This window comes from Rhinopithecus bieti, unplaced genomic scaffold (genome assembly GCF_001698545.2).
Source record: "Rhinopithecus bieti isolate Rb0 unplaced genomic scaffold, ASM169854v2 scaffold_44965, whole genome shotgun sequence".
NCBI classification, from domain to species: Eukaryota; Metazoa; Chordata; class Mammalia; order Primates; family Cercopithecidae; genus Rhinopithecus; species Rhinopithecus bieti.
Window position 1 is genome coordinate 128836 of NW_016818013.1, and position 15674 is coordinate 144509.

The 15674-nt window shown below is 42.0% G+C and overlaps 1 protein-coding gene across 1 annotated transcript in view; it reads left to right on the top strand.

Moving 5' to 3' along the window:
* The window catches only part of LANCL2 (LanC like glutathione S-transferase 2), a 71633-nt gene that overhangs the window by 14394 nt on the left and 41565 nt on the right, over nt 1-15674 (top strand). The window contains exon 2 of the mRNA XM_017856537.1: nt 11701-11818. Coding sequence (XP_017712026.1) covers nt 11701-11818 — 118 coding nt within the window. The remainder of the gene's footprint in view (nt 1-11700; nt 11819-15674) is intronic.

Sequence of the window (15674 nt, forward strand, 5' to 3'; positions counted from 1 at the left end):
ACTCTTTTTGGTGTATTCATTAACAGAAGCAAAGTTAAATACATTTACAAAAACATCACCAAAACCATAGGGAATGGCAAATCCAGAAAGCATTGCTAGTAAGTAAAGATTGTTAAGTGCATGTGTTTGTCTAGTTAACTCATAATATCACCTTTAAGGTGGGTGAAATATTGATACTGTGTTTTTTGGTGTGCCATCTTTATCGTTTTAAGTGAGCATAATTATAAAGATTTTTATGAAGCTCTCCTTGAGCTTAGATTTCTAACTCAGCTTTCACTATAAGGGAAGGTATTTTACCATGATGGTTGAGTAGAAATTATTGTAATTTACTTATTACTTTGAATAACATTTAATGAAAAGATACAATTTTGAAAGCTAATGCTATATTTTAGTCACTTGATAGAATTTGTTGTCTTGCCTACCTATTTTAGTCTTTGGCAACTAATAAATATAATGTCAAAGGGGAAAGTCATATTCAGTACCTATATTATAGCAAAAATATATACTTGTAAATATGCATGTTTAAATCCTCTTGGGCACAACTGGTTAGTCTCAAAATAGATTTGCCCATCTCTGAATGCTCAGCTATTAGTTTCAGTGACTTAAAAATGTGGACACGGATGGGGGTTTTATGGTATATGATATACAGCTGGAGTGCAACAAAAGAAAGATTGTATACTGGAGTTTTTTTTTTAACTTAAAAAGTGTTTTAGGGGATTTATACTTTAGTGATGGGCTAAGACCCTGCTGGAGGACGCCCTGTATAAAACAAGTATAAGACTTGGATATAATATAAAAAGCAGCTGCTCGAAGGCACTGGAGAATAAACAGACCACAGTGTAATTGCCTTTTTGTATTATGTCCAGGTTCTATAGAATATGTTACAGTGCATGATTGGAGGAGGAGGGAGGTTCTATAGAGTATGTTATAGTGCATGATTGGAGGAGTGAATTTCTTTTTTTGTTTTTTTTTTTTTGAGATGGTGTTTCACTCTTTTCTGCCCAGGCTGGAGTGCAGTGGTGCCATCTTGGCTCACTGCAACCTCTGCCTTCCAGGTGCAAGTGATTCTTCTGCCTCAGCTTCCTGAGTAGCTGGGATTACAGGCGTGTGCCACCACGCCTGGCTAATTTTGTATTTTTAGTAGAGATGGGGTTTCACCATGTTGGCCAGATGGTTCCTGAACTCCTGACCTCATGTGATCCACCCACCTCGGACTAAAGTGCTGAGATTACAGGCATGAGCCACCACGCCCTGGCGGAAGAGTGAATTTCTATAGGGTATGTTTTTGTTTTGTTTTGATTTTTGTTTTTTGTTTTTGAGACGGAGTCTCACTCTGTCTCCCAGGCTGGAGTGCAGTGGCTGGATCTCGGCTGACTGCAAGCTCCGCCTCCCGGGTTCACGCCATTCTCCTGCCTCAGCCTCCTGAGTAGCTGGGACTACAGGCGCCCGCCACCACGCCCGGCTAATTTTGTTTTTGTATTTTTAGTAGAGACGGGGTTTTACCGTGTTAGCCAGGATGGTCTCGATCTGACCTCGTGATCCGTCCTCCTCGGCCTCCCAAAGTGCTGGGATTACAGGTGTGAGCCACCATGGCTGACCTATATAGGTTCTATTATAGTGCATTCCCTGTGAAAGAAGTTTCTGTGTCCATGTCTTTTATCCTGGAGCTAAGTTTCATTTACATGGTACACTCAGTGGTGGCAGGGTGTGCCAGTGGGAAAAACACATTTTCAGGGAACCAGAAATCTAAGATGGGATAACTGGCTGATAAGATAATGGGGAAAGGGAATGAGCCAGAGGAGGGATCCCAAAATCTTGTCTGTGTATATATCCAATCAAATTCTGAACGACCCGTGTCTGGAACACACACAAAGAAGCTTAGCTAAAGACTAAAGATAAGAATTGAGAGGAGAGCTGCTGCCCCGGAAACATAATTTGCAATTTAATACAAGCAAGAAAACTGTACAAATTAATATTCCAGATGCAGGGCAAAGTTACCTGCTATCTGTAGAACCAGGATCATAGTGTAAGAGAGAAAAATTGTTTTTCCTCTTACCCCTTGGAGTTCTTAGCTGAGACAGACCCCTGTAATAAAAGACAAATTAAGAAGAGAAAAACAAATGAGTGTTTTGATGTGTGTATTTCATATGCACGTAGGACGTACCCATGGAATGAGTGTATCTCGCAGAGATGGCTTAGAAACTCAGCTTATATCTCATCTTCAGCAAAGAGCATTGCGTTTTTAGAGCAGTGACAAGACAAAGGACAGGGGCTTTTAGGGTCTGGGATGCAAATCATAGAATGGCAAACAAATGGGGTTTGTAATGTAGAATTCTGTGGTGCCTTCTTCAGGCTGATGCCTTCCGAAGATTTCTTCCCTGGTTGGGAGCGAAGGAGGGACACAGTTTTTAAGTCCTGCTTTTAGGCAGGTAGGGGAGGGGAGAGAGCTGTTCTGGCATCTACTTCTCAGTTGTCTTCAACTCAAATTCATCCGTATGTCAAAAATGCATGATTTTGAGGTGGCATATTCTGCTTTTCTACATAAAAGACACATTTTCAAAAGAAAAGAACATCAACTGGGTCCAATCCTGAAAAGAACCAGATAGTGAAACTAGTATGCAACGATTTTAAACTGACTACTGTAACTCTTCTCCATGAAATAAAACAAAATATGCTTTCAATTCATGAAAAATGAAGTCTCAGTAGGGAAGTAAAAACCATTAAAAAAGAGTCTCATGGATATTTTAGAACTGATAAATACAGTGTATGACAGAAATTACTGCATGGCCTTAGCAGGGGAATGGAGAAGACTGTCAGTGCCCTGTGAGTTCTGCTTGCCCGCTGCCCACACAGAGTTGCCTTATCAAGACGGGAATCACAACACAAAGTGTAATTCACACAAAGCCAGCTGAACTGGTGACCGGAGTTTTTACTCAAATCAGTCTCCCTGAAAACCTAGACTGGGATTTTTAAAGGATAATTTGGTGGGTGAGGGCAAGGGAGTGGGAGTGCTGATTGGTCGGATCCTAGATGAAATCTTAGGGGGTCACAGTGGGTTCTTCTTCTTGTCTTCTGTTCCTGGGTGGGATCACAAAACCGGTTGAGCCCGATTACCAGTCTGGATGGCACCAGCTGGTGCATCAGAATGCAGGGTCTGAAAATATATCTTGAGCACCATTCTTAGGTTTTACAGTAGTGATATTATCCTTAGGAGCAGTTGGGGAGGTTTAGAATCTTGTGGCCTCTGGTTCATGACTCCAACACCATAATTTCTAATCTTGTGGCTAATTTGTTAGTTTTACAAAGGCATTCTGGTCCCCAGGCAAGAAGGGAGTTTGTTTTGGGAAAGGGCTGTTATCTTTGTTTCAAAATTAAACCGTGAATTAAATTCCTTTTGGCCAGCACGGTGGCTGATGCCTATAATCCCAGCACTTTGGGAGGCCGAGGTGGGCGGATCACTTGAGGTCTGGAGTTCCAGACCAGCCTGGGCAATATGGCAAAACCCTGTCTCTACTAAAAATACAAAAAATTAGTGGGACGTGGTGGTGATACAGCTCTGATGACTGGAGGAACACCAGGGTCCTTTATCTCTTGCTGATTTAGATAAAATGACACGGACACATATGGAGTGGTTTTAAGGAGTGGAGAGTTTAATAGGCAAGAAAGAAGGAAGAAGTTCCTCCTTACAGAGACAGAGGGAGGGGGGCTCCAAGCAGAGAGAGGAAACCCCATGTGTGGTGGGTGAGGAGGAATGGTCAGTTATATTGGGAGGCTAGAGGAGGCAGTGTCTGATTTACATAGGGCCCAGGGGATTGATTTGACTAGGTATGTCATTCACATAGCCCTCAAAATAATTGACCCTCCCATCCTAGCCTTTTAATATGCAACGTGGGCCACTATGATGTCTTGCACAGGTGGAGGAGATACCTGGGGGTGGCCATGTTGGGCAGACCTAGTTTTTAATCCACATTACCATATCAATACTTGCCAGCCTGGCCCTTCAAGCTGTTTTTCTGCTAGAAAAGAAACATTTCTGGAGTTGCTTTTATTACAAGAAAAAAAAACCCTTACCAAGGACCTTTTATGCTCTCTATCTGGCTAAAATAATTTTTTTTTTGAGACGGAGTCTTACTCTGTCACCCAGGCTGGAGTGCAGTGGCGCAATCACGGCTCACTGCAACCTCTGCCTCCTGGGTTCCCACCATTCTCCTGCCTCAGCCTCCTGAGTAGCTGGGACTACAGGCACCTGCCACCGCGCCCAGCTACTTTTTGTATTTGTAGTAGAGACGGGGTTTCACCATGTTGGCCAGCGTGGTCTCCATCTCTTGACCTCCTGTTCCACCCGCCTTGGCCTCCCAAAGTGCTGGGATTACAGGCATGAGCCACTGCGCCCGGCCTAATAATTTCTTAATAACTCCTATAATAGTGGCACACGCCTGTAATTCCAGCTACTGGGGAGGCTGAGGCGGGAGAATCACTTGAACCTGGGAGGCAGAGTTTGCAGTGAGCCCAGATAGTGCCACTGCACTCCATCCTGGGCAAGAGAGTGAGACTCCATCTCTCTCTCTCTCTCTCTCTCTCTCTCTATATATATATATGTGTGTGTGTGTGTATATATATACACACATATATAAAATAAAATAAATTCCTCCCAAAGTTAGTTCAGCCAACACCCAGGAATGAACAAGGACAGCTTGGAGGTTAGAAGCAAGATAGAGTCTCTTAGGTCAGATCTCTTTCACTGTCATGATATTCTCACTGTTACAATTTTTGCAGGGGGTGGTTTCAAGACAGAGGAAAGAGAATTAGTAATTTGTAAACTTGAAAATAGATCAATAGAAATTATCCAGTGTGCAAAATAGAAAAAAAGAATGAAGGGAAAAAGAAAGGCAGAGTTTTAGGGACCTGTTAAATTACATCAAACCATCCAGCTGTTGGTAATTGGAATCGTAGAAGGGAAGCAGAGGAAGAATGGGACAGAAAAAGTATTTGAAGAAATAATGGTTTAGGATTTTACACATTCAATGAAAGATAGAAATTTATAGATGCAGGATGCGCCTCAAAACACCGAGAGGAATAAACACAAAGAAGCCCAAATCAAGACAAAGGTAAAGAGCACATCTTGATAGGAGCAGAGGAAAACAACACATTATATACAGGGAATTTCACTGACCACTGATTTCTCATTAGAAATCATGGAGACAAAGGAGAATGAAATAACATGAAAGTCCTGAAAGAAACCATTATCCAGAATTTTTTTTTTTCAGTGAAAATATCCTTCAAGAATGAAAGCAAATTAAGACATTTTAAGATTAAAATACTACCACCATCACCACCACCACGTAAAATAATTTGTTACGGCAGACTGGGCACGATGACTCACGCCTGTAATCCCAGCACTTTGTGGGGCAGAGGTGGGAGGATTTCTTGAACCCAGGAGTTTGAGACCAGCCTGGGCACCATGGCAAAACCCTGTCTCTACAAAAAATACAAAACTTAGCCAGGCGTAATGGTGCACACCTGTAGTCCCAGTTACTTGGGAGGCTGAGGCAGGAGAATCGCTTGACCCTGTGAGGCAGAGGTAGCAGTGAGCCAAGATCATGCCATTGCACTCCAGCCTGGGTGACAGGAGTGAAACCCCATCTGAAAAAAAAGCAACAGAGGTGATACCTGATGGAAGCTGTTGTGGGTGAGTGGTGACTGGGCTGATGGCGTGGGAGTGCAAGAATTTACCAAGACAGTTATGAGTACAGAAAGGCAGATTTATTAGAGAAAGAAGGAAAAGATGTTGCAAGGAGGCAACAGTCAGGCCAGTGGAAGAGAAGCTGACTGTAAGGAAACAAAGACTTGCTGGAGATTGAATTTATAGAATGGTGCTGTGATGTGTGCTGGAGAGCTTTGTGCAGTACCAGTAACACCAAGGCTGCAGTGAGCTAACTTGTAGGTGTCTGGGCGTAAATTGGGCACAGGAGGGCTACGTGTTCTGGACCCTGAAGAAAAACAGACTTTAGCTTATCTGGTTCTTTTTGCTTCCCACTGCTCCCACCAGTGTCTGATTTCTTTTCCCCAACTAGGACTCCACATTTCCCCCGTAACAGAGCAACAATGACAGGTCTTTGGCATGTGGGTGAAGGTATCATCTTCCAACTGCTTCCTGCTGACGAGGTCATAGAGCTGGCCCTACCTAGGATTGTTAGTTGGTCGAGAAGTTATGCGGGTTATTGTTTTGGATTGTGGAACGTGGGATATTGGACCTTGCTGGAGGAAGGGACTTGTTAGAGAGGGGGATTATGTTAGGGTGAAACTGGTGTTCATCTGAATCCCAGGGAAATTCGTAAAGGTAGCAGGCATTATTGGGGAGAGATTGCTATGCCATTTGCAGCATCATTTGAAGGTGAAACTCATGAACTCTAGAAGATAAAAGTTTGGGTTCTTTTAAAGCCAGTTACCAAAAGGCAAAGAAAACCTTTTACAGTGTGACTTTTCTGATGGGTGTCCATTTAGTTAACCTGGAAGTTAACCTTGATGAAAACGTGTTTGAATTTAATTAGACACAGAAAGAGTGTGTTTAGGGTTAGGAGGCTATGAGTATAGCCTGGGGACACATGACTCATAGGAACAGTGTGAGACATTTTTGATTACTTTGAGAATTTAGATAAATACCAAGAAAATCCAGGAGTATAGAATTAAATTATGTTAGAGGAAAACATTGGTTAATGTTGACCTTCAAGATGAAACATTTTAGCATTAGGCCATAATAACAGAACTGGAAGAAAAAGTTACAGGAGCTGACAAAGACTGCAGAAGAGAATTACTATCCTAGGCCTCCTCCAGGGGAGAAAAAGCTGAATGCAGTGGGACACAGCAAACTGGGATGCAGCAAACGTTGAACTTCTGAGATATGCTTCTGAGGATTTTTTTTTTTTTAAGAAACTTTTATAAAATTCTGAGTAAAACTTTGTGCAGTTTTATTAAGAGCAGAGTAATACCTTAAGAAAACCTTGTTTTAACATAGAGAATTAATGTTAGAAAGGCTATACTAAATAATTTTTTTGAATTATACCAACTTAATTACATACAAAATTCCTTTCATAAATTCTCCTTCATGAACCTTTTCATGATTTACACAGACCATTTACGACATATTGGACTTTGCCTTGTTCCGAACATCCTTTTTATAACCTTACTTTAAGATAATAATTTATCATACAAGATTTTTCTTCTATAAAATTTCTTTTATACACTTCCTTACTAAAATACCTCTTTTCCTTTTCTTTAACTTTAAATGAGTTTTCAATGTTTACATATTAGTTACACCATAAATAATGAGTCTTGTCTTAGCACCAGCAACTTAGTAACAGCAGATTTAAAGTAGTTAGGAAAAAAGAGGGGAACAGAGCTTTAGAAGACTCTACATAACTCTACATTACAGATTAACCATTTGAGCTTGGAATTTCTCTTGTAGCTTGCCCATTAGTTTAAAATGTTCACAAAAATGGGCCATAATATGTAATCAGCTGGAGTTTTAAAGAAAATGACAAAATCAGGGCTTAGGATGTTAGAGATTTTTTCCATTTTAAGGCTGGACCCCTGGATTGAACAGAAAAAGAGGAAAAGAGAAGAAAGGAATGGGCTGGGCACTGTGGTTCATATCTGTAATCCTAGCACTTTGGGAGGCAGAGGCAGGTAGATCACTTGAGGCCATGAGTTTGACACCAGGCTGGCAAACATGGTAAAACCCTGTCTCTACTAAAAATACAAGAATTAGCTAGGTGTGGTGATACATGCCTGTAATCCCAGCTACTAGGGATGCTGAGGCACGAGAATGGCTTGAACCCTGAAGGCAGAGGCTGCAGTGAGGCAGAGGCTGCAGTGAGCCAAGGTGATGCCACTGCATTCCAGCCTGGGCAAGAGAGAGAGACTGTGTTAAAAAAAAAAAAAAAGGAATGGAGAGGAGTTAAGCTTTACAGGAGGGCTTGTGAGTCAGCCAGTTATTGCAAGGTGTGGGGCCAGCCCCTTTACTACTTTCCTTTATCCTTTATCTCCATCAGTCAGGGAAAGCCTTGACACTCCGGACCTACACGGTGTGAGACGAATTTTTCCCACCTTCTCAAGTCACCACTGAAGGTGAGCTGTTTTCAACTGGAGCAGAGAGCCCCTTCAGCTCAAGACTTTCAGGGGCTGGAATTCCGTCCTGGGAGCCCTTTGGTCCTCAGGCCTTGTTTCCAGTGGCTGAGCTTGTGGCAGAGTGTTGTGGGAAGTCAGGGACCCCAAACAGAGGGACCAGCTGGAGCTGTGGCAGAAGAACATAAATTGTGAAGATTTCATGGATATTTATCAGTTCCCAAATAATATTCTTATAATTTCTTATGCCTGTCTTTACTGCAATCTCTGAACATAAACTGTGAAGATTTCATGGACATTTGTCAGTTCCCAAATAATACTCTTGTAATTTCTTATGCCTGTCTTTACTTTAATCTCTTAATCCTGTTATCTTCGTAAGCTGAGAATGTACGTCACCTCAGGACCACTATTGTACAAATTGATTGTAAAATGTGTCTTTGAACAATATGAAATCAGTGCACCTTGAAAAAGAACAGAATAATAGTGATTTTCAGGGAACAAGGGAAGACAACCATAAGGTCTGACTGCCTGCGGGGTCGGGCAGAATAGAGCCATATTTTTCCTCTTGCTGAGAGCCTATAAACGGACATGCAAGTAGGGAAGATATCGCTGAATTCTTTTCCTAGCAAGGAATTTTAATAATTAAGACCTTTGTCTACAAATGGCCACTCTGGGAGTGTCTGTCTTATATGGTTGAGATAAGGACTGAAATATGCCCTGGTCTCCTGCAGTACCCTCAGGCTTATCAGGATGGGGGAAGAAACCTCACCCTGGTGAATTTGAGGTCAGACCAGTACTCTGCTCTCAAACCCTGTTTTTGTTGTTTAAGATGTTTATCAAGACAATACGTGCACAACTGAACATAGACCCTTCTCAGGAGTTTTTGATTTCGCCCTTTGCCTTGTGATCTTTGCTTTGCCCTTTGCCTTGTGATCTTTATTGGCCTCAGAATCATGTGATCTTTGTTCTCCTTTCTTGCCCTTTGAAGCATGTGATCTTTGTTACCTACTCCCTGTTCGTCCACCCCCTTCCCTTTTGAAGTCCTTAATAAAAACCTGCTGTTTTTGCAGCTCAGGTGGGCATCACGGTTGTACCGATATGTGACGTCACCCCCGAGGCCCAGCTGTAAAATTCCTCTCTTTGTACTCTTTCTCTTTATTTCTCAGACTNTTACCCTGTCCTCCTTATTCTGCTTTTGCTTATAAAAGACTAAGGAAGCAAATTTGATGTTTTTCTGCACAAGAGCCATGCTGTGTTACACAAGAAAGTTAGATGTTTGTTTTGAGGATCTGGGGTTGAGTTCATTCCAGTTTTAAAAGTACAGCCTAGAGGTGAGTCTGCAGGAACAGATGGGGTTTTTCCCACAGTGGGACTGGAAAAGGTGCCACTCAGGGCTGACTGAACCACACTTTCTCTTAGGGCATCCTGCCAATGAAGAGGGTTCTGCTCATGTCCGCTGAGGGACTCGATCAGAATAAATTAACAAAAACCTAACTGTGTGCTACACAAGAGATCAACTTTAAATATCAAGACAAAGGTTGAAAGTGAATGGATAGCCAAGTAAGCAAGCAGTGGGCATCTGAAAACTGAGTGACTGTGTGTAAAATGTCCCATAAAATAGCTCTTAGGTTGAGCAGGTAAAGAGGGTTTTGATACTTATGTTAATTAATTTTGTCCTGAATATAGCAAATGGTTTTTGAATCAGGAATTTCTTCCTATTTACCTGACCACAAATAACCAGTGGGCAGTTCCCAGGTCCCAGTTCTTATCTGTGGTACAATGCAGTGCAGGTAGGGTATGATGGCCTTCATTGGCAAAGCCAGTATTGTAGATAAGGAAAGAAGGAAAGTAAATTTTCTGTGCTTTTTATAAAAGGGGAAAAGGCAATTGTATCCCCTTCCCTTTCTGAGAGTCTCATTAGCAGCATCTTTCTTTAATCCTTTCATGTACATAAATATCTGTATGGAAAAGACGAGCCCATTGTCTTCAGTTTTACAAGTCAGAAATGTCTCCTGGTTCTGGGGCCTCATGCACTTTGAAATGTAAACATGCACATCCAGGGTTGAGGAAACCTCTCTCAGGTTCACACTCTGCACACCTTAATTCCTAAGGTTTACTTTTAGTCCAGAATCCCAAATTTCAGTAGAATTTGCCCTCAAAGCCCTAATTGTGCAGAACCTAAAAGTATTTTCTTTACAATCTCACAGAAGGACATTTCATTATGAAAATGAGTCAGTTTGTCAGGAAGACACACTAGTCATTAATTTGTCTGTGCCTAATAACAGAACTTCAAAATAGATGAAAGCAAAAAGAGAGAGAGAGTTAAAGGGAGAAATAAACAATTCGATAGTCATAATGGGAGGTTTCTGACTAATTGATAGAGCAAGTAGATTTTTAAAAATCAGCAGAGGTGGGCCAGGCACGGTGGCTCATTCCTATAATCCCAGCACTTTGGGAGGTGGGTGGATCACTTGAGGTCAGGTGTTTAAGACCAGCCTGGCCAACATGGTGAAACCCCATCTCTACCAAAAATACAAAAATTAGTCGAGTGTGGTGACGGGTGCTTGTAATCCCAGCTACTCGGGAGGCCGAGGCAGGAGAATCACTTGAACCCAGGAGGCAGAGATTGCAGTGAGCCAAGATCGCACCATTGCACTCCAGTCTGAACAACAAGCGAAACTCTGTCTCACCCCATCTCTACTAAAAATACAGAAATTAGCCAGGGGTGGTGGCAAGCTCCTATAGTCCCAGCTACTCAAGAGGCTGAGGCAGAAGAATCGCTTGAACCCAGGAGGAGGAGGTTGCAGTGAGCTGAGATCACACCACTGCACTCCAGCCTGAGTGACAGAGCGAAACTGTTGTGCAAAAAAAAAAAAAAAAAAATCAGCAAAGGTAGGAAAGATCTTAACAACACTGTCAGCTACATTATTGAAGAATATTGCATATTTCTCTTGGGAAAGACTGCCAGCAATGAATAAGAATACCTGTTTTGTTTGCTCTTAGTCTTGGGACTTAATTTTTTTTATATAATACTATTTTTTAATCTGATAAATCCATAGTACATGTTTTTATATGCATTTCATTAATCACTGAGTGATTGAACTTGTTTTATGTATGCTTATCATTTGTTTTTTCTTTTGTATGAGGATGTTAATAATTTGGGGTCTAGTTATGTATTATGCTTATTGTTGATTTATATCTTATATTCCATGTATTTCCCCTTTGTCATTAACTTTTAAACCATCTTTCTTTTGTTCTTTATCTTACAGAAGTTGAAATGTTTGTGTAGTTAAATCCATCCATTTTTTTCTTTTCTGTTGTTTTTAAATTGTTTGATTTCTGCTAGTTGCTTTTTTGTGATTCTACTTATGAGTTATAGTCTAAATAGGGTATTATCACGTTAAAAAAAACGTAACCTTATAAAAACCAAGGTAGACTCCAGCCAGCGATGCACTGAGATGGTCCAAGGAAAGTAACTGCTGTCTGTTATGTTTGTACAATTTAGACTTTAAAGTGTTTATTACAACATTGTCCCATTCTTGTGCAGTTAAAGTTTTCTCTTCTTTTGGATCTCAGATCATTCATAATTTAATAAGACGGATCCAGACCAAAATTAAAGATCTTCTGCAGCAAATGGAAGAAGGGCTGAAGACAGCTGATCCCCATGACTGCTCTGCTTATACTGGCTGGACAGGTGAGACTGATACATTTTATTCTTAGATTATGAGATGTAAGACTTGACTTTGAAATTTTCTTCTCTTTTAAAATGGTAAAGATTTGGCCAGGCATGGTGGCTGGTGCCTGTAATCCCAGAACTTTGGGAAGCCGAGGCAGGTGGATCACCTCAGGTCAGGAGTTCGAGACTAGCTTGACCAACTTGGTGAAACCCCATCTCTACTAAAAATACAAAAATTAGCCGGGTGTGGTGTCGGGCGCCTGTAATCCCAGCTACTTGGGAGGCTGAGGCAGGAGAATTGCTTGAACCCGGGAAGCGGAGGTTGCAGTGAGCCAAGATCGTGCCAGTGCATTCCAGCCTGGGCCACAGAGTGAGACTCCGTCTCAAAAACAAAAGAAAATAAAATTATAAAGATTTTATACTTTTTTTTTTTTTTCAGACGGAGTCTCACTCTGTTGCCTGGGCTAGAGTACAGTGGTGCAATCACAGCTCTCTGCAGCCTTGACCTCCTGGGCTCAAACCAGCCTCCTGCCTCAGCCTCCCGTGTAGCTGGGACCACAGGCACTTGCCACCACACCTGGCTAATTTTTTTTATTATTTTATAAAGACGTAGTCTCACTATGTTGCCGAGGCTGGTCTCAAATTCCTGGGCTTGAGCGACCCTCCTGCCTCAGCCTCCCAAAGTGCTGGGATTACAGGTGTGAGCCACCATGCTTGACTGATTTTATACCTTTTAATTGAAGTCTTGCTCTATGTCTTCAATGATGAGATGATTTGGAATTTTATTTCTAAAGAAATGCTTTCTCCCTGAAGTTTGAACTTTAGTGTGTCTTTTTTTTATAACATCATTTATTTAACCTAATATATAGCTGTCTGTGAAAATGTAATTATTAAGAGCAAACTTGCCCTAGGGTCAGTTTTAAAGGATTCTTTGTTGCTCTGATCATTGTGACAGGCTGTGGTGAGTGGTCTCTCTGTTCTGTGATATAAACTATCTACCCTACTGCCTGTACTCATTTGACTCATTTGTACACATAAATGTTTTTATTTTTGTTTTAATGATAACAGTTAAACAACCAATAATATACTTCACATCAAAAAATGTAATTGAAAAATTAACTTGCCTTGGCCGGGCGCGGTGGCTCAAGCCTATAATCCCAGCACTTTGGGAGGCCAAGACGGGCGGATCATGAGGTCAGGAGCTCGAGACCATCCTGGCTAACACAGTGAAACACCGTCTCTACTAAAAAATACAAAAAAACTAGCCGGGCGAGGTGGCGGGCACCTGTAGTCCCAGCTACTCGGGAGGTTGAGGCAGGAGAATGGCGTAAACCCGGGAGACCGAGCTTGCATTGAGCTGAGATCCGGCCACTGCACTCCAGCCTGGGCAACAGAGCGAGACTCCATCTCAAAAAAAAAAAAAGAAAAAAAGAAAAATTAACTTGCCTTAACTAATCTTTGCATTCTTGTTATTTTACCTGGTATTCAGAACATTCTAATAATTATTTAGGGAATATAAAGGATATAAAAGATGACCTTATTCTCAGGGATTAGACTGAAGTCTGACTAAATTCCTAATGACAATTTATATACACATTTAGAGTGATTTCTTGCTGAATTCTTATAGTTTAATTAAACAGCATAGGCCAGCTGTGGTGGCTCAAGCCTGTAATCCAAAGCACTTTGGGAGACCAAAGATGGCAGATCACTTGAGCTCAGGAGTTTGAGACTAGCCTGGGCAACATGGCAAAAGCTGTCTCTACTAAAAATACAAAAATCAGCTGGGCGTGGTGGGCATGTGCCTATAGTCCCAGCTATTGGGAAGGCTGAAGCAGGAGAATTGTTTGAGCCCAGAGGTGGAGGTTGCAGTGAGCTGAGATCACATCATTACACTCCAATCTGGGCAACAGGAGTGTGACCCTGTCTCAAAAAGAAACAAACAAACAAACAAACAAAAAACCAAAAAAAAGAAAACCAGCATAGACAGATACATATTAGAGCCACCATGAACCAAACATGGGGCCCTGATAATATTGTATTTGTATTTATATTTACATTCATTTTTGTGAACATTGTTTTTGTATTTATATTTACATTCATTTTTTGTGATGCTTATTTGCCTGTTATGCGTGCCGCATTTACATAGTGACATTACATATTTCAAACTTCAAACTTATAAACCCAGACAGACATGGAGCCAGTTCACTTACAGGGCCAAAGATGTCTTAAATGTAATAAAACTAGATAATTGTGGTTAACCTGAAGTAAAATACAAAGAATAAGGATATTTTGGGAGGAAAATAGCATAGCTATTAGTCGCACAGGTTTCCCCTAAAAATCTTTTACTTACAACTTTTTCGTTTGTTGAAAAGGATTTCTAAACCCCTGATTGTTAGGTTCTAAACTGGCCGTGCATCACAATTACCAAGAGAGCTTTGTAAGAAACTACAGTTCTCAGCCTCCAGCCCAGAATAGTTACATTAGGAACTCTAGAGGTGGGTTCCAGAAATCAGTATTGCTTAAAAATCCCTAGCTGTTGCTGTCTTTGGGAATCATCATGGAAGTATTTTGTTTCAGTGGTTTAAATTAATAGGGTTTAGAGGTTCAGGTAGATGTATGGAATCCATCTAGACCCATACCTCCCTAAATTGTGTGTACAATATAAGAAGAAGGCTGGGCACAGTGACTAACTCCTGTAATTCCAGCACTTTGGGTGATGGAGGTGGGAGAATGGTTTGAGGCCAGGAGTTTGAGACTAGCCTGGGCAACATAACAAGACCCCATCTCTAAAATTAGCTGGGCACAGGGGTAAACACCTGTAGTCCCAACTACTCAGGAGGCTGAGGCAGGAGGATGGCTCAATCCCAGGAGGTCGAGGCTGCAATGAGCCATGAGTGCACTGCTGCACTCTAGCCTGGGTGACAGCGAGACCCTGTCTCAACAAAAGAAGAAGAATGAATGAAGCACCCACAACTTATCCCTTTAGCAAAACTTTGAGACGGAAAACACACAAGTCATGTTGGGTAAAAACAAACAGCATCCAGAACGAGTGTGGAGAGCCATGGTGTGCAGGCGAGAAAGCCCAGGGTCCAGGCATGGCCGAATCACCCCAACCCCACCCACCCTCCCAGAATCAACAAATAGCTATTTCCAGGCAGGGTGGGCCACAGCCTCAGTGGGAACTTCTGTGGGCACATCCGAGTGCAAAGTGGGAAGGCAGTGCCAGGAGTAGCTGGGAATAAAGGTGTGGAAAGTGCACAGGGAATGGGGCTGGAGAGCTATAGAACAGGCATGGCTTGTAGAGAAGCAGGTTTAGCTTGCAAGGTGGAGTGGCATTCTTGCTGGCCCCCGCTGATGGTGTAGAGAAGGAAGGAAGCAGCAGCAATGGGCACTCCTGATATAAGGAAGGGTTTGAGAGTCAGGAGATCTGGCCACCAGACTCCTCGTGTATTACATATACTGTTCATCACTTAGCAAGAGGACACCGTTGGGATAAAAGTTGGGAAAGCTACCCTAACCATTTTCCCCTTCCAGGGATTTGTCCTGTTAATAGTTGATATAGGCCGGGCGCAGTGGCTGAAGCCTGTAATCCCAGCACTTTGGGAGGCCGAGACGGGCGGATCACGAGGTCAGGAGATCGAGACCATCCTGGCTAACACGGTGAAACCCTGTCTCTACTAAAAATACAAAAAACTAGCCGGGCGAGGTAGCGGGCGTCTGTAGTCCCAGCTACTCAGGAGGCTGAGGCAGGAGAATGGCGTAAAACTGGGAGGCAAAGCTTGCAGTGAGCTGAGATCCAGCCACTGCACTCCAGTCTGGGCGACAGAGCGAGTCTCTGTCTCAAAAAAAAAAAAAAAAAAAAAAAAAGAATAAA